The sequence below is a fragment of the Silurus meridionalis genome, chromosome 7 (genome assembly GCF_014805685.1).
Source record: "Silurus meridionalis isolate SWU-2019-XX chromosome 7, ASM1480568v1, whole genome shotgun sequence".
Classification (NCBI taxonomy): domain Eukaryota; kingdom Metazoa; phylum Chordata; class Actinopteri; order Siluriformes; family Siluridae; genus Silurus; species Silurus meridionalis.
This window is the reverse complement of record NC_060890.1, coordinates 26,339,098-26,361,999: the sequence shown is the minus strand read 5'-3', so window position 1 is coordinate 26,361,999 and position 22,902 is coordinate 26,339,098. Positions and strand designations below refer to the sequence as shown.

The window sequence follows — 22,902 nt, the reverse complement described above, 5'->3', positions numbered from 1 at the left end:
TAACAATCCTGTGCACAACCCAGCTCCATGAAGATCTGCTTTTCATGGGTTGGAGTGGAGGATCTTCTTCTATAAAGCTCCAATGCTATTGAACACTTTTGGTATGAATGTGAACAATGACCACACCCCAGACCTCCTCACCTTCTCACCCCCATCACTACCTGACTTTATAACAACCTTGTGCCTGAATAAGCACTAATCACCACAAGAACATCTGCCCAGAGAAATGTTTGTCAGCTGTTTCACAAATCTTTGGTTATATTGTGTATTATTACACAAATGTTGACAAGAATGTCTCGTATACGTGTTTAAGTGTAATTTAATATATTCTTCCTAATACTCTGTGATATTTAGGGAATGCTGAAGGTAATGCTGAGTGAATTTCTTGGTGACTCAGTCAGCGAGACCCTCACGTCCCAGCCCCTGAATGCTTCAGTGTCTGATATAGCAGATGCTGCAGAAGTTCCCCTGATAATCCAAGAAAACAGGATTACAAAAGAACAGGACCCGGAAAAACGTCAGGTCCTGGAAAAGCAATACAACAATCTGATTAGAGTGAGTAATCCGTCTCTCGCTGTACCGCATTAAGTACAGATTTAATTTCTGAATAAATTCCGTTCTCACACTCACTGTATCGATCAACTGACTCAGATTTCTGAGACTCTGAGATACTGGAGACTCCTTCCATACCTTTTTAGATATTCATCTTCTTTCAGAAAAGTTTATTGTATGTTTATTGCACACGTTTATGTGCGGACGTCTTCAAATGAGCTGTTACTATAACAACTATAGAACATTTATCAATGCCTTCTGACCAATTACAATTAAGCAACACTGTATTAGTCTGTATGTTCCTTTTTTGGGTCATGTGCAATGTCCAAACCCCACCATTAAAGTCCTAAACCCCACCCCCATTTCCTACATTCATCATATATTCAAATGTATTTATAATAACAGCAGTGATGTCAGAAATGTGGCTATTATTTAATTAGCTATATTTTATAATGCAACATATCACTGTAGAAGGATTTATAGATTCATATCCATTTTGTAGAAAAGGATGATGATGGATGAGGTGCTGCAGAAGATTGCTGACCGCATTGGAGCTTTAGGAGCTCTACTTGAAAAACGTGAGGTGACTCGTACCTATGAGCTCAAAGTGGTGGCTGAGCATTTCAAGAAAATCCTCTTTAACTGGGAGGAGGAGCAGGTATGAGTACACGTTCAGCATTCAGGTGTGTGTTTGTTTATTTGTTTGTGTGAAACATTTCAGGAAACAGATGTTGTGATGTACATATGATGCTTAACACCAGCATCAGTGCTAGAGGTCATGGTGGTGAGCGAAACCCTCCTCAAGATGATGAATGTAGGAAACCTTGAGAGGAACCAGACTCAAATGGGGACCTCATTTTCAACAACAAATATTGCTGTTTTGAAGATGAAATGTTCACTGACGGGGACTTCAAAGCTTTTGTCATGGTTACTAAGTGGATTTATAATCAGTAATCTCATTTATCTTCAGGCAATGGACCTGATTGATTATGAGAAGGAATTATGCAGGTCTGAGGAGCCAAAAAGTATGGAATCACTAGGAGCTCAGGGGCATATGTAGCAAGAGAGAGAGAGAGAGAGAGAGAGATATGCAGTATATTAGGTATATTAAAGTATATTAGGAGAAGCGGGAAGAAGAAGATTAGGTATACTTCCTGTTGCATAAAGGTTAAGGACATGTACATTCATAAACAGGGTCTCCAGAAAGACTACCTTTTACATCATATCTAAAAGTGGGGGCCAGAAAGTAACACATACATAATCAAGCTTTGGGTCATGAAGCACCAGCCACACCACCATCAGCAAACTTGAGTGAACATGGGGAGATAATTGATGATGCATCCAGACCACTTCACTGGAACACTATAACCATGATGCCTCCAGATCTGTTCCTTTACCTAAAGCCAGGTTCACCTTGTGCCATTTTGGCCACAATTTGGTCGTCTGTGACAAATTTAGAAAATCCTAAAAGATTCCTATAATCCGAGGCTACAAATTGTTTTACAATCTGGTTTGTTCACTGACAGCTGATAACATGGCCGTTGCAATTATTTTTCCTCCTATAAAATTCTGCCCGTCTCAGAAGATATCAGAATCTTTTCTGCATTGTGACTTCTCCTACGAAGATCTTCAAACCAACAGGAGTGCTGAACCTGAAGACACGTGAATTTGCGCAACATTTTCAAATCACCTCAGGGAAACTGTAGAAACGAAACAGTGGACAAAACAACAAGAAGTGAAACTTATTGAGTTATGGAGGGAAAAGGAGTGTTTGTATGACATTATTATTTTGAAGGCCTGTCACAAACAAAATGAACACTACAGATTGTTTTTGTTTGCTGCTAACTACCGTTAGCGAGAGAACACGGGTCTGGAGAGCGTCACGGATTGATGACGTAAAACTTCGGACGAGTTATTTTCTTGTGTGTCATGTTCATACAGTCTGACCAGCAACAATGGCAAAGGACTATAAAAATCGCAGTGTGAACTTAGCATAAGAAAAACCTATTTACAAAAGTCTAGACTAAACAAATAGGTTTGTAACCTGAACATGAGACTTAATCTAAAACCTAACTGGAAGGCAGTTCCTGTGGGGCTTTGTAAAAGAAAGCTCTGCCCCCTGCTATAGTCTTTACTACTCAGGGTACCAACAAATAACCTGCACCCTTTCACCGATGCAGGTGTGAAAGATCATCGCAAGTCTTTTGTTTTGTAGTAGTTTTGTGGTTATGAGCCAAAACATCCAGTTGTAGAGCTGCAGAAATACTGTGGGGAAAAGCAAACATGCAAAACATCTTAAAACTGAACTTCGGGAATTACTTTTGAAATCAAACTAATAACCCAAGATTTTATTAGTTTTATATTTAGAATTTCATACTGTGTTACTTTTTTAATGATACATGTTAATAATGAACTTTGTGATTCCTTGATCCTTACTCATGTCAACACTCTCTGTCTTTGTACAGTTTGTTGTCACTCGTTCTCACCTGCAGGTGTTGGTGAATCTGTGCGAGTGTGGCTTGGAGGTTCAGAGGTAGGTCAAGAGTTTCACTTGTTCAGTATTTAATCTGGAATGAAACACCTCCGTTGATTTCTCATTCATTTGTTTCCATCAGCATCACTGAAGCCATTACTCACGTGAGCCAAGAGATTACGTTCTGAAGAAATCACACACTTCTTCACAATCTTCAGAGTATTCCTATTAAATTACATATTCATCTGAAATTCTTTATTGTGACTAAAATCACATCTCTGCCAAGATTCAGAATAAAAACCTTCTAATAAAAACATCTTTATTTGTCAAACCTGTATATTTCAACCGTGCACGAAAATAAAACACTGATTGTACACATGCTTGAATATTTGGTGTCATGTGAGAGACAGGTGCACCTGGAGGTTCAGGCAGATTTGAATGAAAACAATGGCAAAAAAGGTACAAAATTCATACTTAGGTTTAGAAGCAAGAAGGTTAGAGTATGTTGAGGTGCTCAGTGGTTAAGATGTTGGACTTCAGAGCAGAAGGTCATGAATTTAAATCCCAGCACCACCAAGCTGCCACTACTGCACTCTTTAGCAAAGTCCTGGTCCTTTTGCTGCTCTGATGTGTAAATAATATCATTGTAATTTGCTCTGAATCGGGCAGTTTGACAAATACAGTAAATGCAAATGTAAAAAAAGGAGAGGTGAGCGTTTACTTCACAAGGTTTTTAGGCTTCGTCTACACCAATACACGTTCGCTTGAAAAGGCATATTTTTCCTCAACATTTTGTCTTCTGTCCACACTGAGATGCCGTTTCCAATCAACGAAAATGCTTTAGAAAGCAATGACGCTTTATTTTTTTTAGTTTCCGTGACGTTTCAAAGAGTAAAAATATATAAAGTAAATAAACGGCGGGCAGAAATGACGCCGGTTGAAATTTATGTGCACCACAGCAACGTAAACGTTTTCAGATGTTTCAGTGTGAATTAGAAACATTTGAGAAACGATTGAAAATGACGCAGAGTGTTTTTTAAAAAAAAAAATGCTTTTTCAAGTGTTTTAAAAAGTGGGGGAGGTGGTAGCATAGTGGACTTTGGATGTTAAGATTGTGAGTTTAAATCCCAACCACACCAATCTGGTGCTCCTGGGCCCCTGAGCAAGGCCCTTAACCCTATAGCTGCTCAACTGTATGAATGCGATAAATGTGAGTCACTCTGGATAAGGGGCATCTGCAGAAATGTAAATCGATCAGGAAATGTATAATCGTAAGTCCTTTCAAACTGTGTGTATGTGGAATCAGGTTTGCTTTGTTACTGTGAACGGTGTGGTAAAGAAAGACCTTAATGAAAGAATTGAAAAGCAGTTCTACATATTCTGAGTGGGTGTGACCCCCATGTGCCTGACTGTTTAATTGGCTTAAGAGTGTTTCAAGGATTTAGAGTTTATTAGCTGGACAGGACTGAGGAACTCTTGAGGAGTTCTGAAGGCCTTTGTGAGACGACCCAATCTAATTTTCACTCTCAGCCTTTCATGATTAATATTACAGATGTTTTCAGACACACCAGTCCTTCATCTGTGTAAAAATTATTCAAACATGCACTTTATAGCCATAATCCTGACTTCCCTAGTCATATGTAGTCCTTCCCCCAAAATGTTAGTACAAAGTTGAAGGTACACAATGATCTAGGAGACCCAAATCTGTTCCAGCATGACATTTGTGCACAAAGCCAGCTCCATGAAGATCTGCTTTACATGGGTTGGAGTGGAAGATCTCCTGCTATAGAGCTTTGAACTCAACCCTACTGAACACATTTGGGATGAATGTGAACACTGACTGCACCCCAGATCTCCTCACCTCCATCAGTACCTGACTTTACTAACACCCTCGTATCTGAATGAATCTTCACAAATCTCCACAAAATCTAGTGGAACATCTTGCCAGGAGGTTATTAAAAGAGAAAATGGGAACTAATGTCAACAAACCTTTGTCTTTATTGTGTGTTAATGTCCTAATGCTTGTGTTCGTTTGGAAAAACACACCTGCCTTTTACATGTTTTTAAGGTTTGCAAATCTCCCTGGTTTAATAGACACGCTGCTCCGACTGCACTGAAGAGTCCACGCGAGCGTCTCAAACAAACCACCAAAGCAAATGACTTTCTGACGCAAAGTATCAGTTACAATTTTCATTTCCTTCTTTAGCTTTCACTCTCAAATGTGTGATGTGCTGAAGGTGCACTTTACTGCCCTGTTACCCCTGAGACCACCTGCCCCCTCCCTCAGGAAAAGAAAAGTCTTTGAAGAATCTTTATATATTTATTTATTTTATATATTATTAATTTAAATGTATTCATGATATGTTTTAAAAGAATTAATTTAAATAAATATGGCAGTTCAATTTAATTCTGAAAAAACATTCAATTAATATATTTTTTTATGTTAATTATAAATATTAATTATCTTTAAAATGAATTAAAAAATTTTGTTTGTTTTTTTGTTTTAATTTACATCTACAGCATTTGGTGGACACTCTTATCCCGAGCAACCTGCAATTATCTCATTCATACAACTGAGCAGTTGAGGGTTAAAAGCCGTGCTCAAGGGTCCAGCGGTAGCAGCCTAGTGGTGGTGGTGGTGGAACCTTCTGATCAGAAGTCCAACGTCTTAACCACTGACCTACCATCTCCCTATATAAATCAGTTAAAATTCAATACTGACTTTCATGTGCTGTTATAAAGAGCTCCACTCTTCTGGGAAGATGTTCCACTAGATTTTTGTGGAGATTAATTCAGCTACAGGGGTGATTGTAAAGTCAGGTAGTGATGTAGGTGAGAAGGTGAGGAGACCTGGGCTGCAGTCAGTGTTCACATTCATTCATGTTTAATAGTATTAGAGCTCTAAAGCAGGAGATCTTCCACTCCAACCCATGGAAAGCAGATCTTCATGGAGCTGCTTTGTGCACAGGGGTATTGTCATGCTGGAACAGGTTTGGGTCTCCAAGTTCAAGTGAATGCAAAATGTAATGTTACTGCATCAAAAGACGTCCTACACAATTTTGTGTCTTCAACTTTGTACTAACAGTTTGGTGAAGAACCACATCTGGCTGGGAAGGTCACGTGTCTCTATACTATCTATAGTGTGATTTAAATCTGAGAGCATTCTCCCTTTTTTGGTCATGAGATGAAGGTTGAGATGAGATGTTTTGCATGTGTTCTGAATAAAGAGGCTGAAGGCTGGGACATGGACATGCTTCTTCTGTCTTCTTTATATCACACATCACTCGTTCTGCACTTCAGTAAGTGTTTATAATTCAATATATTTATTATTAATAAGTTTTATTTTCCTTCACGTTTATTTGAACACAAAGTTATTTATCCCTGTGTTCATGTTATTTAATTTAGTTTACTACAGTGTTTATTTTGGTGGACAATATAAATAGAAAATGTTTTATTTGTCTGATTGATATTGATTTTTATTGTTATTTTATATTAAAGTGATCAAAGTTATACAACCACTTCACTTACCAACAAAAGTTCCTGTGAAAAGTGTGTTAAAGCCGAATGTTTTATGGTGTTTGAGAGACACACCTGCATGTTTCTTTTGGTTTAATACAACGCACACTGTAATGTAAATGTCTGTAGATTTACTTTGATCAAACAAATCTTTATTTCCAGATTTTTCACAGTATTTTCATTGATAAATCCTCTTTTAGCTTGAAGAACAGATTTACAGTCTCAGCATCCGGACACTTTGTTTCTCTAAACTTTAAGAGGAAATGCTTTGCTGTGCCTCTTTGTAAAACTCACTGATGTTCTTCACTATTTGGAAATTTATTTTTGTGATCCACTTAATCCCAAAGCAGTTCAATAGAATTTAGGTGCAGTGACTCGGCAGGTCATTCAATGATAGCTATCCCTCCAGACAGCTTGGACGTACGCTTTGTAAAAAGAAATACCTAATCAACATGGCTACCATTTCATACTTCAACACCATGAAGTTCCATCTGGACTGCAGCTCATAGTAACAGACTTCAGAATACAAGACAATACGCAGCAGTCTAGACAGAACTGCATGTGTTGAAGTATGGAATGGGAACCATGTGGGTTCAGGATTCCTTTTACTTTCCAGAACAAAACCACCCCAACCCATTAAGCTCCCACTTCTATGTGTGACTGTGGGGGTGAGGGAGTCTGATCACATCTTCTCTCCTGGTCTCCATCCTAAGTTTGATTAAGTCAATTCAAAGCCTTTACATTTCGACTGGATCTAAATGTATTTATGCATGAAAAATATGAGTTTCTGTGGTCAGGGTTGGATCAGTTGATTTGGTTCAGGTCGGCTGAAATGTGATGCTGTGATTGATTCTAGGAATTTTTGATCAATGTTATTTCATTTTAGAGACTTTAGTGAGATTACTTCTGTTTTTCTTCCTACATTTACATTTATGAAATTTGGGTGACACCCACGTACCCAGACAACAAGTTTTCTGATGACTCCATGAACAAATACTTCCTGGTTCTCGTTCAGTAGGACACAGAGAGAGAATACCATCAGGTTAAATTTCTTTTGTGAGAGCTGAATCCCCATTTATATTAATACAATATTCAGTTAATGAAGAATTCATTCGCTGCAGATACACACAATCAGAGATCAAATGTCATTAGTAAAAAATAAACACTGATTTAAGAGTGATTATTGCAGTTATATATATATATATATATATATATATATATATATATATATATATATATATATATATATGTATGTATAATAAACTATATTGCCAAAAGTATTGAGTCACCTGACCTTTTCTGCTATATGTGGGTTTTTTCAAACTGTTACCACAAAACTGGAGGCACTCAATTGTACAGGACAAAGTGAGCTCCTTGAAGATCTGGTTTATATGCTTTGGAGAGGAAGATTTTGAGTGGTCTGCTATAGAGCTCTGATCTCATCCCTACTGAACACATTTGGGATAAATGTAAACGCTGACTGCACCCCAGGTCTCCTCACCTACATCAGTACCTGCCTTTATTAACACCCTTGTGGCTGATGAACATGAATGTCCATAAGCACACATTTCAAAATCTAGTGGAACATCTTCCGAGAAGAGTGGAGGGAATTATAAGACTAAATCAGGACTAAAAGTGTGTCTTTTTTCATGTTTTTTTTATCGTTTAGAGTCTGAGTTCCACGTCAGTAATGAAGAGTCTGCTTTTACTTCTCCTTTTCTCAGGTGAGTATCAGTTTGATTGCTAACTCTGACACACTATCATATCTACAAAGTCAGAACGTGATATATGAGTTTGTATGGAAACTTTTCAAGACTAATGGTATACTGGTGCTATTCTGACCACGTGCATTACCACATCTGTGATTTTGGACAAAAAGTTAGAACAAAGATCAAACTGGGCAAATCTGCCACAGAGATGATTGACGTCACATGTTTGACAACAAGTCATTTTGAGGAGCACCTGTGCCTCAGGAGAAAAAGAATAACACTTGAAGACGAGAGATCAGGAAGATTGTCAGAGATCAATCCACGTGATCTCACTTAAACACCCACCCTATTCGCAAGATTTCTCTCTTGGAGACTTCACCCTCTTCCCGAAGATGAAGATCCAAAGGTGATTGCATGTAAACGTAGATAAATAAAGTACTTTCATGCAAACAGAGCTCATCTCAAAACTTTTTGATATCTTACAGTATGAGGAACCATTGAGGAGCATCCAGAAATGCCTGTTCCTTGCCACCTTGATTAGCATAAAGTCTCACATTTCACATCTATTGCTCATGTTTGTCTTCCATGGCTGTTATGTTCCACAGTCTATGACATCTTAATCTGGTTGAGATTTGTTTTTGTTTTTATCTTTTTTGTTTGCACTTTTGCACTTTTTTAATAAATATTACACTGGCCAACAAATGTTATGGAAATTCTTGTTTCTTCTGCATATTTTGTTTAAACAACTAGATTTTTTTCGGGGGGAATGCGTTTTGATGCAGCTCTCGTTCCCTCAGGGAACTAGGTTACATACGTAACCTAGTTACTTTCACATGGCACTCCTCCCCCTCAACCCCTTGAGCAACATGGCCCCACAGCCCCTTGTCTACTGCATCCCTCTGTAAAACAAAGGGGAGATGGGCTATTCTATCATCCTCTGTTTTAGGCCCCAGATCAGGAGAAGCTGAACCAGCTGTGCCAGGTACGAGCACTGAACACTTATGTCCACAGGAAGAGTCATTGGAGGAAGTCGGAACAACTGCTCGTCTGCTACGGCCCTTTCGAGGAGAGGCCTCCCTGCGAACAAGCAGACTCTAAGCAGGTGGATTATTGACGCTATTACGTTCTCCTATGAGTCCTCTGGTCGCCCCGCTCCTTTCGGGGTCAGAGTGCATTTAACCCAGAGTGTGTCATCCTCTAAGACTTGGTCCTCTGGAGTGTCCCTCCAAGACATCTGCAATGCTGCGGGCTGGTTTACTTCACTGACCTTTGTCAGGTTCTATAACCTTGACCTCAGTGCCACTTGTGGCCCTCTGTCCTTCGACCTAGCTTTGCCCATACACACTAGTCAGGTACTAGTCGGTCTGGAGGTATTGGACTCTCGTCTCTAGGTTACATATGAGGGAGCTTTCCTGCAGCGCTTCTTTTTATATCTTCCTGGTCATGACGTCACCACTGCCTTCTACTGGACAGATTACACACGTGATTCAGAGCGTGGACAACATGGAAGCGTTCCCAAACTGTTGGGATGCAGCGTCTTGTTATGTATGTAACCCTTATTCCCCTTTGGCAACAAGACGCTGCATTCCCAAACTGTTGCGACGCAGCGTCTTGTTCCCTCAGGGAACTAGGGTTACATACATAACCTGTAGACGTTCTTCTGTGAAGGCTTTCCACTATAGTTTTGGATGTGGTTGTAAGGAAGACTGATCATTCCTGATTACCAATAGCATCAGTGAAATCAGACACAGGCGACAGAGAAAGTTCAGAGGATCCAATTTCTGTTCATCCCAGTAGGGTTGAGAAGGTCAAGGCTCTGTTCAGGACACTCACGTTCCTCAACTTCAACCCCTCACACTAAAAACCATGTCTTCATGAAGCTTGCTTTGTGCCCAGGAGCATCCTGATGATGGAATTTGTTTCTGTTAGTTTCAGTGGAGGTGTATAAAGATCTAAACAGTTGTGTGCTTCAGACTCATTAGTATAAGTTTTGGAAGTAATGGTCGGGGGTGTTGAATTTTTTAACCCATTAAAACTCCTCCACAGGATCTGTTCTCATTGTCCTGCCAATCCGTCTGAAATACTATCTGATCCCGGAGGGGAGAAATTGGGTTGATGCTCAGGCCTACTGCAAGGCCACAAACACTGACCTGGCTATTATTAAAAGTAATGAGAATATGAATAAACTTCTGTGGGACTCTCAGAAAGATCATCTCACATTCAGTGCTTGGATTGGTCTCTACATTAACACCAGCAGCTGGCGCTGGTCGTTTAGAAACAAATCACTGGGAAGCCCGAGGATGTGGTCGAGCGGAGAGCCGAACAACGTCGGTGGACGTCAAGAGTGTGGAGCGATATATTCCGGTGGCTGGACTGATAAAGACTGTAGCAGCAAAAATTCTTTTGTGTGCTTTGATGGTAAGTAACAATAAATGGTTTGTTTTGTTAGAGCAGTATAGCAGTGTTTTATAGAGTTGTATTAAAGCATGTAGTGAGGGTTTAGTAGAGGAAATGTGCACTTTATTATTCACATGACTAACATGACTATAAAATAGGTACTAGATTAGTGTTTTCTAAAATAGAGGCTTGTGTCAGTTATTCAATTTTATTTTATTTGTAAAGCACTTGAACAGTGGACATTATCAGCTTTACAAAAAAATAGAAAACAAATTCCAAAAAAAGTCAGGGCACCATATATATATAATTCACAAATAAAACAACAACAAAAAAAAATCAAATTTTTAAACTAAGATTATGTAAAATAAAAAAAAAGGCCATTTTAAACTGATGGCTGCAACACATCTAAAAGATTGAAACAGGGCCATGTTTAGTGATACTGTGTAGTATCACTAGTCTTTTTTGTCAATAGGTCGAAGTTTTGGGAGAGGAATGTTGTCCTATATGTGTCTGATGCAGGATTCAAGCTGCACAACAGTTCTGGGTTTCCTTTGTTGTATTTTTTATTTCATGGTACACCAAATGTTTTTAAATGGTAAAAGGTCTAGACTGCAGGCAGACAGTTCAACACTGGGACTCATATTAAACAAAGTCATGCAGTCTGCAGTTAGCTTTGCCTTGTTCAAATATCTAAGGCCTTTCTTGTTGGAAGAATTTGTTGCTTCTATAGCATTCATCATTGATGGAGGCTTACCAAATGTGCAAGCTGCCCATTCCACAGGCACTATTTTATTCTCATACTGTACCATCAGAGATGTGGCTTTTTTTTAACTGAGTGCTGATAGCAAGCCAAATATTCTCTCTCATCTTTAGTCCAGAGAATGTGGTTTCCATTGTTTCCAAATAGAAATTAAAATTTTGATTCATCTGATCCCAGCTTCATCTTACTGATCTGCTGTAAATTAACCTCATTAGTTGGTAATTGTTTCTCCAACTGTTCAATTTTAAGAAAACTTACTTTTCCAGACTTTTGTTGCCCCATCACAACTTTTTTGAGACATGTTGCAGCCATCAAAATTAATATGACCTTTTTCCCCCTTAAATGGAACATTTTCTCAGTTGCAACATCTGATATGTTTTCTATGTTCTATTGTAAATAAAATATGGGTTTATGTGATTTTAAAATTATTGTATTTTGTTTTATTTAAATTACCACCTGAAAAAAAACCCGCCTGAAACATTGTGAATAAACCTTAAAGGAGAACTCATTCTTATCTGGATGACACCAAATGTCTATTCACTATCTTCTTCTTTTGGGCTGCTCCCATTATTAATCACCACAACAGATCATTCGTCTCCATCTGTCTCTTTTAAATCAACTACCTGCATGTCTTCCCTCACCACATCCATAAACCTCCTCCTTGGCCTTCCTCTTTTCCTCCTTCCTGGCAGCTCCATCCTTAGCATTCTCCTACTGATATACCCCATGTCCCTCCTCTGCACATGTCCAAACCATCTCAATCACAGCCCTTTCATCTTGTCTTGTCCTGTCTGATTTTAAATTGACCAAAGAGCAACATAAAGTTTAGCTCCAGTGTCACAGTCTGTTACATAAAGTGCACATTGGTGGATTTAATGCTTGAATGTTTAGCACTTGTTTAACTTTAAATGTATAATAAAGTGTGGTTATATGTATTTTTTCTTCTCACAGACACTAAATCTGGCCCTGAGAGATACATTAATATCTCTGATGGGATGTCATGGCATGAAGCTCAGAGTTACTGTAGACAGTATTATACAGACCTGACCAACACATTAGATCAAACAGAATACTCAACTGTAAAGCGATTTTACAACTTGGCTTGGATTGGTCTGTTTAGAGACAGCTGGATGTGGGTAGATAAAACCACGTTCTCTACCCTCAGCTGGATAGATAAACAACCTGACAACCGGCTGAATAATGAAAACTGTGGATTTTTAAATAACAGTCAGGTTGGTGATGCACTGTGCTCAGACGTAATGCCTTTCTTCTGCTACAGAGGTCAGTCCCAGTTTTATTCAGTCTCAAATTATCAGACTGAATGTTTGTGAATTTTTGTTGAAAATTGTCTTTGGCTTTTTCTACATCCAGAAATTACAAGACTAAAGCAAACTGTAAGACTGAAGATCCAATCCACTGACAATATGATGGATTCGGATGTAAAAGCAGCCATCTTGGAGCAGGTCGGTCTCATCTTCCACAAGAACTTATTTATAGTTCCTCTTTTCATTCTTGCAGCCAGAACCTCAGTTGTCATCACGATTTGGTACAGAAACACTTTCTGTGATTTTTACAGGAGATAAAATTTGATTCTGTCCCTCAGATCAAGCTGAAGATGAGAGATCATGGGGTGGCAGACAACATCACGGTGAAATGGATCAAGCAACCAAATAGGATGATGAAGAAGACCACAGTAGTCAGGAGAGAAGTTTTACCCTGAGAACATGCGTAAACTCCTCCGAGATGCAGAAGAGGTCAAATATATTGTATAGTCATATATTGTGGTTATATGTAATGTACAGTTATATTGGGAAAACATTCAGATCTTTATGAGCAGGACACTGTGGTCATTATTAAAAGTAACAAGTAGAATCATGTAATGAATCTGAATTCTTTTCTGAGTGCTGTATCATGCTGGACACACACACACACACACACACACACACACACACACAAGCACAATAAAAAGCATTGCACAGTAAATGAATGAAGAACCAAGTTGGAACTGTGCAAAATGTTAATTAAAAACAGAATGCAATAATTTGCAAATCTCAGAAATCTATATTGTATTACCAATAAAACAACAAACATATCAGATGTTTGAACTAAGAATCGTTACAATTCTAAGTCAAAATAAGTTCATTTTGAATTTGATCGCTGCAACACTTCTCTAAAAAGTTGTCCGTGTTTCCCACTGTGTAGCATCATGTCTTCTGTCAGTATACATCTGGGAACTGAGGAGAGCAGTTGCTGAAGTTTTGAGAGAGGAATGTCATCCCATATGTGTCTGAAACAGGATTCTGGCTGATCAACAGTTCTGTGTTTCCTTCGTTGTTTTTTTTTTTTTTTTTATAATGCACCAAATGTTTTCAGATGGTGAAAGGTCTAGACTGCAGACAGGTCAGTTTAAAACCCAATGAATGAATCTCCACACATCTCCACAAGCACACTTCAAAATCTAGGGGAACATCTCAAAAGAGTGGCAGACCTTGTAAACGAAATTTATCCATATGATGTATATATATATATCTTCTCCACCTTCCACTTGTGCTTAATAGGGTTCAGGTCTGAATTCTTTATATAGACATATAGACAGAGTGGAACCTCGACACTCCCAACCTTGACACTCGTGACCTCGATAGTTCTGACAATTCTGACAGTTCGCAAGAAACCACAAGAGTCTCAAAAGTTAGGAGTAACATTTCAAAACAGAGTCTGTACTAATAAATTACATACAATTTTTGGAAAACTGTTTGATTATTGTATTATTCATTGAAAGTAGTAAATAAAATATTTCTGACAAAAAATTCACAATTTTTGTTGAGTTTTCAGTATGTACATGTACAATTCCCCTTGAAAAATTAACCATCAAAAGGGTGAGTCAAAACCTTGCCATTTTTTGTTATGTGTGAGGGGTCAGAGAACGTAACCCCCGCAAGTATCGATGTTGCACTAATATATATATAGTGGTGGGCTGTAATGGAGAGCAAGGCCTTGTCTGCTGGCAAATCAGAATCACTGACTGTTTTATAGTTAATAGTTTAATAGTATATTTTTTTTTTCATGAATATGTATTAAATTATCCTCAATAGTCTATTTGCTTAATAGTGTTTCTCTCAGTTTTTATCACTTCACCTCACCTACATCAGTACCCGACTTTACTAACACCCTGGTGGCTGAATGAATCTGCACAAACACACTTCAAAATCTAGTGGAACATCTCAAAAGAGTAGAGATTTTACAACAGCAATTTAAAATCTATAAAAGAGATTTTATAACAGCAAATAGGGACTAATGTCAAAAATCATGTAAAAATCATGTAAATATATATATATATATATATATATATATATATATATATATATAGTGGGAATGAAAATGTAATAAACATAAGACCATGACGCAGGATAAAAGGTAAAGTAAAGAAGTTAATCAAAGGCATGCTGTAAGGAATGATGTATTTGTACACAGGGCTGGTAGGTTCGTAATCAGTAGGTCTTGTGGGGTCATGAATAAAGTCCTCGCTGGAGCCAGGGGTTGTGGGAAAAATAGCAACGACAAATGTTTGAGGTCACATATAGGCATGTGCAGGCAGTAGGCTGTTAATAACACACACAGTACAGAGTTACAGTAATAAAACAGCTGAAGCACCTAAACATTAAAATTAACAGAAGATTATTCTGTTACCAACATAATTAACAATATCGAGGAAAGCTTACTCATAGTAATGAATAGGACAAAGATATAAATCCACACTGGAGAATCACAAAGAAGCCTGAGTTCAATGGTGTGAAAGTTTGTGCCGGCAAAGATAGAGAGATTTTTTCTTATATATCAGGATGAGTGGTGAAAATATAAAGGTATCAGTAAAAAAAACAGGAAATACGGGGATATCAAAATGAAGAAAAACAAAAGCTAATGGGAGTTCATAAAAGAAAACAATCAAGTCTAAGGGAATCTGGGATAGAGAGTGGGGAACAAAGTATAAAAAGAGGCACCAGCATAAGATCAGTTCATTCTGAGACGTATTAATGAAGTGATCTCAGGTTGAATGCTTTAAAGGAATGAACACTGTGTATCACAGTAGGATGCGATAATATCCTAACACTTGTCATTGTTTGGGAAAAAACTTCAGCCTTTTAGTTGTTTTTAATGTATGCAAATCTCCCTGGTTTACCAGACACACTGCTCAGACTGCAGTGAAGCATCCACATGAGTGTCTTAAACAAATTACTGAAGCAAATGACCTTCTGTTTCTCTTTCCAACAACCTGCATGTCTTCATTCACCACATGCATAAACCTTTTAGATGGCCTTAGACAAAAACTTTCCCTTTCACTCTCACAGATACTTTTCTATCACAAATCACTCCTGCTATCACTCTTCTCCACCCACTCCACCCTGCCTGCACTCTTTTCTTCACTTCTCTAACACACTCTTCATTACTTTACACTGTTGACCCCAGGTACCTGAACTCCTCCACCTTCTCCACCTCTTCTCCCTGCAACCGCACCCCTCCACTGCCCTCCCTCTCATTCACACACATGTACTCTGTCTTACTCCTACTGACTTTCATTCCTCTTCTCTCCAGCGCATATCTCCACCTCACCACTAATCACAATATCATCCACAAACATCATAGTCCACGGAGACTTCTGTCTGACCTCGTCCTTCAATCTGTCCATCACCACTGCAAACAAGAAAGGGCTCAGAGACGATCCTTGATGCAGTCCAACCTCCACCTTGAACCAGTCTGTTGTTCCTACTGCACACTTCACTGCTGTCACACTGTCCTCATACATGTCCTGCACCACCCTCACATACTTCTCTGACACACCTGACTTCCTCATACAATACCACAACTCCTCTCTCCACCCTGTCATACACTTTCTCTAAATCCACAAACATGCAATGCAACTCTTTCTGACCTTCTCTATACTTCTTCATCAACATTCTCAAAGCAAATAATGCATCTGTGGTGCTCTTCCTCGGCATGAAACCATACTGTTGCTCGCAGATGGTCACCTCTTCTCTCAGATCTTTTACTTTACTGAAATACATTCTTTACAATTGTGTATACTTCCAAATTTGTGGGAACAGTTTAAAGAGGACGCATATCTTCCTGGAAAAGCCAGGTTTTTTATACTATCTATAGTGAGATTTTATTATGAAAGGTTTCTCCTGTTTTAGTAATGAGAGGAACGTTAAGATGAGATGTTTTGCATAGGAAATGAACTGAATGTTCTGGATAAATAGGCTGAAGGCTGGGACATGGACAGATCCTTCTCCTGTCTTCTTTGTATCATACTTCACTCGTTCTGCCCTTTAGTAAGTGTTTTGAATTCAATATTATATATAAGTGTTATGCATCTTCAGGTTTATTTGCACAGTGCTCAGTAAAGTTATTTATCTTTTTTGTGTAGTGTAAAACAGTGCTAGTACTTTAAATATTTCTAATGCTAACTACATGATAGAATATACAGTGTCTGTGAAAAATGAATTGTGTTTTATGGTTTTTGATAAACACCTGCATGTTTCTTTTGTTTCTATTTAAAAAACTCGTTAATGTAATAGTCCAAAGATTTACTTTGATCAAACAATCTATAAATGTTCAGATGTTCCACATTATTTTAAGTGAAAAATTCGCTGTTAGCATGAAAAACAGATTTCCACACTTTTAGAATCCGTACAGTTCATTCCTCAAAACGTTCAGCTGAAATATTCTGCTGTGTCTTTTGTAAAACCCGCCAAAGATGTTCCTCACTAGTAGGAGGATTTCTTTCTCGAGATCCAGTTTATCCCAGAGCAGTTCAGTAGGATTTCGATGCGGTGACTGGGTAGAACATTCCATGATAGATATCACTCCAGACGACTGTTTGCTCTCTAAATAATGTGTACAGAGTTCAGATGTTGTCAGGATTAAGGGGATTGTCCAGCATCTAGTGCTCCAGCTGGGACTCATTTTCATGTCCGCATATGTAGCTTGCCTTTTGTGCCGGTCTTTTGTTAGTTTGTCGGCGTTGTTGCTTTGATGCCTGTCTATTCCCTCAGTGTAAGTTTGCTTCTTTGTTTGTTTTTTCTTTCTCGTGCTCATGCCTAGGCTTTTGGATTATGCTTTTAGAGTTTTGCCCTTTTGGTTTTTTTTGTCTCAAGGATTTTCTTTTTGTCTTTGAACTTTTTTCCAGTAAATGGTAGCCATGTTGGTTCAGCATTCCTTTCACTTTCCATTATAAGTCTCCAAGTCTGCATTTGGGTGCCATTGATTTTTTTTGTCATCTTCATCCATAAATATTTCCTGATGCTGATTCAATAAGACACAGAGTAAGAGTTACCATCAGGCCATCATCTCTGTTGGAAGAGCTGTATCACATTCCATAGGAAGCATTACATTAATGAAGTAGTCAAAGTGTTGGTAAATTAATTAGATTTAAAGTTCACATACGGTTTAAAGAAATATCAATGATTAACAAATGAGCACTGATTCACGAAAGATTATTGCAAGAACCCTATTAAAACCATCCAACATTTTTTCTGGCTTTGGCAATTTCATCTTCTCACACAGTTTTTACTGTTTAGCGTCTGAACTCCACGTCAGTGATGAAGATTCTGTACTTACTCCTTCTTCTCTCAGGTGAGTATCAGTCTGATTGCTAACTCTGACATAACACAGCAAGTTCCCATTACTCTGTCGTCACCACTTTAGGTGGCGTTTCATTTGAAGGCATTAATTCAGACACTAGACATGATTCATGTTGCAACATATACCATATGGCTGAGCCCCTTGACCATCTCTACATCACTATCGGTGCATGCAGATTAACTTCCCCATGAGTTTGTTGTTATAATAAGCTCCATTTTCCTGGGAAAGCTTTCCACTTGATTTTGGGAATGTTTGTGTGGAATTATTGCTCATTCAAGATTAAAATAGATCAGACACTGATTACAGAGAAAGTACAGAGGATCCAATTCCAGTTCATCCCAAAGTAGGGTGTTTCAGTAAGTTTGAGGAGGTCTCTGTATAAGAGACAAGATCTTCAGCTTCAACCCTCATACCAAAAACCATATCTTTATGGAGATTGATTTGTGCACAGGAGGATCATCAGCCTGGAATTTGGGTCTGTTAGTTTTAGCGAACACGTCTAAAGATGTTGTAAACGATTTGGTACTTTGGGCTTGGTGGTACCACCTGTGAGAGTGATGGGTACTGGTGCACATGCAATTTTGCCAAATAATGACCACATGGTTAGACTTCTGTCGGAAGCTCAGAAAAACCAACTTGCGTCCAGTGCTTGGCTCGGTCTCTTCAATGACATCCACAGCTGGCGCTGGTCCTTTAGAAACAAGCCACTTGTAAGCACAAACATGTGGTTGAATGGAGAGCCGAACAATGCTGGTGGACATCAAGAGTGTATTGTGATATCTCCATATGGCTGGATTGATAGAGACTGTAGCACCAAATATTCCTTTATCTGCTTTGATGGTGAGGAACAATAAATTGTTTGTGTTGTTATAGCACAGGGGTGGGCAACCCGCGGCTCGCGAGCCGCATGCGGCTCTTTGGCTGGTTTCATGCGGCTCTTACATTCATATCGATTTTTGTGTGTTTGATTTTTAATGTGCGTCTTCGCTTTGCTTAAGTTCAATACGGTATTTTTAAGAATTAAATGAGCTTACCCCTACTGGGAAACTTTGCGGTATATCAGACCTTGGCATGAGGCCAATCATAAATTACAGGGATGCACCGAGAATTTTCGGAAATCCCTAAACAACAAAAACAACACGGCAGAAACACAATTGTAATGACGCAATAAAAAAGCGCAGCAGCACACGGTTATCTGGATAAGAGCAACATGTGTGCGGTGTGCGGAGAGCGATTTTCAAAACATGCAATGCTGAAATTTCAAGAGGGGGTGTAGCAAAGAGTTTCTCCAAATCGGGTTTAATTTATCACCTGAAATCCAAACATCCCGATTGCCTTCTAAATATGAGAAGAACGCGGCGCAGAAAAGTAAAGTCAATCCGAGCATGCGCACTCCGTCTGTAGAGGACGTTTTTGAAAAGGCAGGAAAGTTTTCCAGTGATGGTGCCAAGGCAAAATGCATAACACAAAAATTATGGAATTCATTGTCATTTGAATTGAATTTTCATTTCGGTGCATCCCTAAAATATTATCGTTGGTGTGGCCCTCTGACACAATTCAGGTTTCTCATGTGGCCCCTTGTAAAAATTAATTGCCCCCCCATTAAAAAAAACACAAAGTCTGTGTTTTCTACCCTGAAACACGTGAAATCAAAGCATCGATCTGTTCTGACTGACACACACGTGAAAGAATTGCTTCGAGTGGCAACAACGGAATACGAGGCAGATTTGAAGGGGATTGTTTAAGGCAAGGAATGCCAAAAGTCCCACTAAGTAACATGCATAGTAAAAGAAAAACGCTATTGTAAATTATTATATTTTTGTTTGTGGACTTGGTTAAACAGAGTTTGTGTGTGTGAGACAGTGCACACAATGTTCATTGTTGAAAATGACTGTCCTTTGGTCTTCCTGTAGGAGTCAATTTCTGTCATTATGTTGATGTGTGACATTTACAATAAATCTGGCTGAGCAGAGGTGTGTGTGTGTGTGTGTGTGTGTGTGTGTGTGTGTGTGTGTGTGTGTGTGTGTGTAAGAGGAAGGGATGGGTGATGTTCATGTGTGCCCATGTGTATGATGTGGCTCTTTGCGGTAACACAGTCAAAAATGTGGCTCTCAGTCTCTGACTGGTTGGCCACCCCTGATATAGCAGTAGAGAAGGAGGTCTTATAGAAATGTACTATAGAGTTGTATTAAAGAATGTAGTGATAATTTAATGTTGGAATTATGCCATTGTTATTCAGAGGACTGACAGGACTACAGAATTATAAGACCAGAGTATAAGATCAGGCTTTTTTTTCTATAAAGCAGAGGCTTGTCCTTGTTATTCAATAAAATGTTGTTTGTATACCACATTAAACAGTGAACATTGTCCCAAAACAGGTTTACAAAAATGAATAGATTATGAATATTAATGAGCAAACCAGTGGTGGGAGTGGCAAGAAAAAACTCCCCGAGACATAATGAATAACAAACCTTGAAAGGAACCAGACTCAAAAGGGAACCCATCCCTATCTGGATGACTCCAAATGTTTATTCATTATAATTTAATTATTGTTGTATCAACTGTTCACTAATGGAGTGGAAAAGAGTTCATGGCAATTTGCACGGTTTCAACTTGAGCAAAATCAAGAGAACAAGGCTTTTACTTGTCACATGTTCTTTACAGCACATTGAAATTCTTTCTTTGCAAATCCCAGCTTGTTAGGAGCCTGGGGTCAGCCATGATACAGCACCCCTGGAGCAGAAATGGTTAAGGGTCTTGCTCAAGAGCCCCAAGAGTGTCCATTTGGCAATACTGGGGCTTGAATCTCTGACCATCTGATGAGGAACCCAGAACCTTAAACACTAAGCTACCACTTCATCAAGCTGACCTAAAGTGTCAGTGTCTGTGATATGAAGTGCACTTTGGTGTATTTAATGTTTAAATGTTTAATAATTTAGTACTTGTTTTGTGCTAATGTTTGAACCTTAGTACTCTTTCTCATTTATGAGACGATCCATTTAACTGATAATAGTGTGGTTATATGTATTTTTTCTTCTCACAGACACTAAATCTGGCCCTGAGAGGTACATTAATATCTCTGATGGGATGTCATGGCGTGAAGCTCAGAGTTACTGTAGACAGTATTATACAGACCTGACCAACACATTAGATCAAACAGAATACTCAACTGTAAAAGAATTTTTCCCCTTGGCTTGGATTGGTCTGTTCAGAGATGCCTGGAAGTGGGTAGATAATACCACGTTCTCTACCCTCAGCTGGTTGAATAAACAACCTGACAACCTGCTGAAGAATGAAAACTGTGGATTTTTAAATAACAGTCAGGTTGGTGATGCACTGTGCCTTTCTTCTGCTACAGAGGTCAGTCCCAGTTTTATTCAGTCTCTATTTATCAGGGAAGTTGAACTGATTTATTCATATTTGTGCTTGTAAATGTCTTTGGGTTTTTCCACATTCAGAAATCACAGGAAAAAAGCAAATTATAAGGCTGAAGATAAAATCCACTGACAATATGAAGGGTCCTGATGTAAAGGTGGCCATCTTAGACCAGGTTTGTCTCATCCTCCACAAGACCTTATGTATAGTTCCTCTTTTCATTCCTGCATCCAGAATTTGAGTTCTTCATTATGATCTGGTACAGACACTATGTACCGTAATCCTGGCTCTGGTGTTGGCTTTCTATGTGGTTTTGCATTATTTCAGAAAATAAAATCTGATTCTGTTTCTCAGATCAAACAGAAGCTGAGGGATCATGGGGTGGCAGAGAACATCACTGTGAAATGGATCGAGCAACCAGATGGAGTGGTGTTTCATAAGGAGAAAATAACTTATACGCTATAGAAAATGTGACCTGGGAAGTCAGGAGAAAAGTGTTACACTGAGAACATGTGTAAGCTCCTCCTAGATGCAGAAGAGGTCAAATATACAGTTAGAGATTGTGGTTATATGAAATGTATAATTATAATAGGAAACCATTTAGAGCTTCATGAACAGGACACTGTGGTTACTCTTAAAATAAACAGGTAGAATCATGTGATGAATGTAGAGTAACTCTGACTTTCAGTTCCTTACTACTGCATTGTAAAACTTGCACACACACATTCAAACATACACACACACACACACACACACACACACACACACATATTTACAATTGAACATTTATGTAAATCGATTCCCTAAATAAAACTTTCACAATAAACCATTCTTCACTGTGCTTTGCTCGGAGTGCTGTCTGTATTTATAGGGTTCAGTAATGCATGTGTCAATGTGTTTACTGTTTACAGCATGGGAACTGAACTGCTTCTCTACCTTTCCATCCAAAATTCATCTACACAAATAGATTTGTATCTTTAAATACAATATTATGGTCTTTTAAATGGCAAAAATATGGAAAAAATTATATAAACAGCTGACCATTAAACTGATATGTACTTTCCACATTTAGTCCCTAGTTCTTTTATAATAACCTCCACTCTTCTGGAAAGATGTTCCACTAGACTTTGGAGATTGCTTGTAGATATTTGTTCTCATTTAACCAGAAGGTTGTTGGTGAGGTCAGGTAATAATCTAGGTGAGGTGAGATGAGGTGAGGTGGCCCGGGGCACAGTCAGTGGTCCAATTTAAAAGTATTTCAACACTTTTGTTAGTTTGGAGCAGAAATGCTTTACAGCATGTTGTTCACTGGAGCCTCATCTTTCCAAATAAACTGGGATTAGCAGCAGTGGACGTGTTTGTGACTCGTTATTACAGTCATTGTGTAAGTACTGCATTTTTTATGCATGTTGTTGTTGTGTACTGCTTACACAAATTCAGCAAATGCATTTCTTTGTATGTTTTTTCATTGAAAAACAGAG

General features: G+C 38.6%; 2 protein-coding genes across 3 annotated transcripts in view; both read left to right on the top strand.

The window, feature by feature from the left end:
* LOC124388506 (legumain-like) overlaps positions 1 to 3,329 on the top strand; it is a 4,487-nt gene extending 1,158 nt beyond the window's left edge. The window contains exons 4-7 of the mRNA XM_046853201.1: positions 355 to 555; positions 1,055 to 1,210; positions 3,018 to 3,085; positions 3,168 to 3,329. Coding sequence (XP_046709157.1) covers positions 355 to 555; positions 1,055 to 1,210; positions 3,018 to 3,085; positions 3,168 to 3,213 — 471 coding nt within the window. The 3' untranslated portion in view covers positions 3,214 to 3,329. The remainder of the gene's footprint in view (positions 1 to 354; positions 556 to 1,054; positions 1,211 to 3,017; positions 3,086 to 3,167) is intronic.
* A 4,887-nt stretch (positions 3,330 to 8,216) lies between these two features.
* Positions 8,217 to 22,132, top strand: LOC124388498 (C-type mannose receptor 2-like). Of its 2 annotated transcripts, none has more exons than XM_046853191.1 (5): positions 8,217 to 8,265; positions 10,297 to 10,668; positions 12,359 to 12,688; positions 21,505 to 21,596; positions 21,776 to 22,132. In XM_046853191.1, exons 1-5 carry the CDS (start codon positions 8,232 to 8,234, stop codon positions 21,884 to 21,886), a joined length of 939 nt encoding a protein of 312 aa, XP_046709147.1. In that variant the 5' UTR covers positions 8,217 to 8,231; the 3' UTR covers positions 21,887 to 22,132. The 2 variants fall into 2 exon arrangements, with proteins under 2 accessions (XP_046709147.1, XP_046709146.1); XM_046853190.1 differs by lacking the exons at positions 21,505 to 21,596; positions 21,776 to 22,132 and adding exons at positions 12,779 to 12,870; positions 13,011 to 13,151.
* Positions 22,133 to 22,902: the final 770 nt, after the last annotated feature.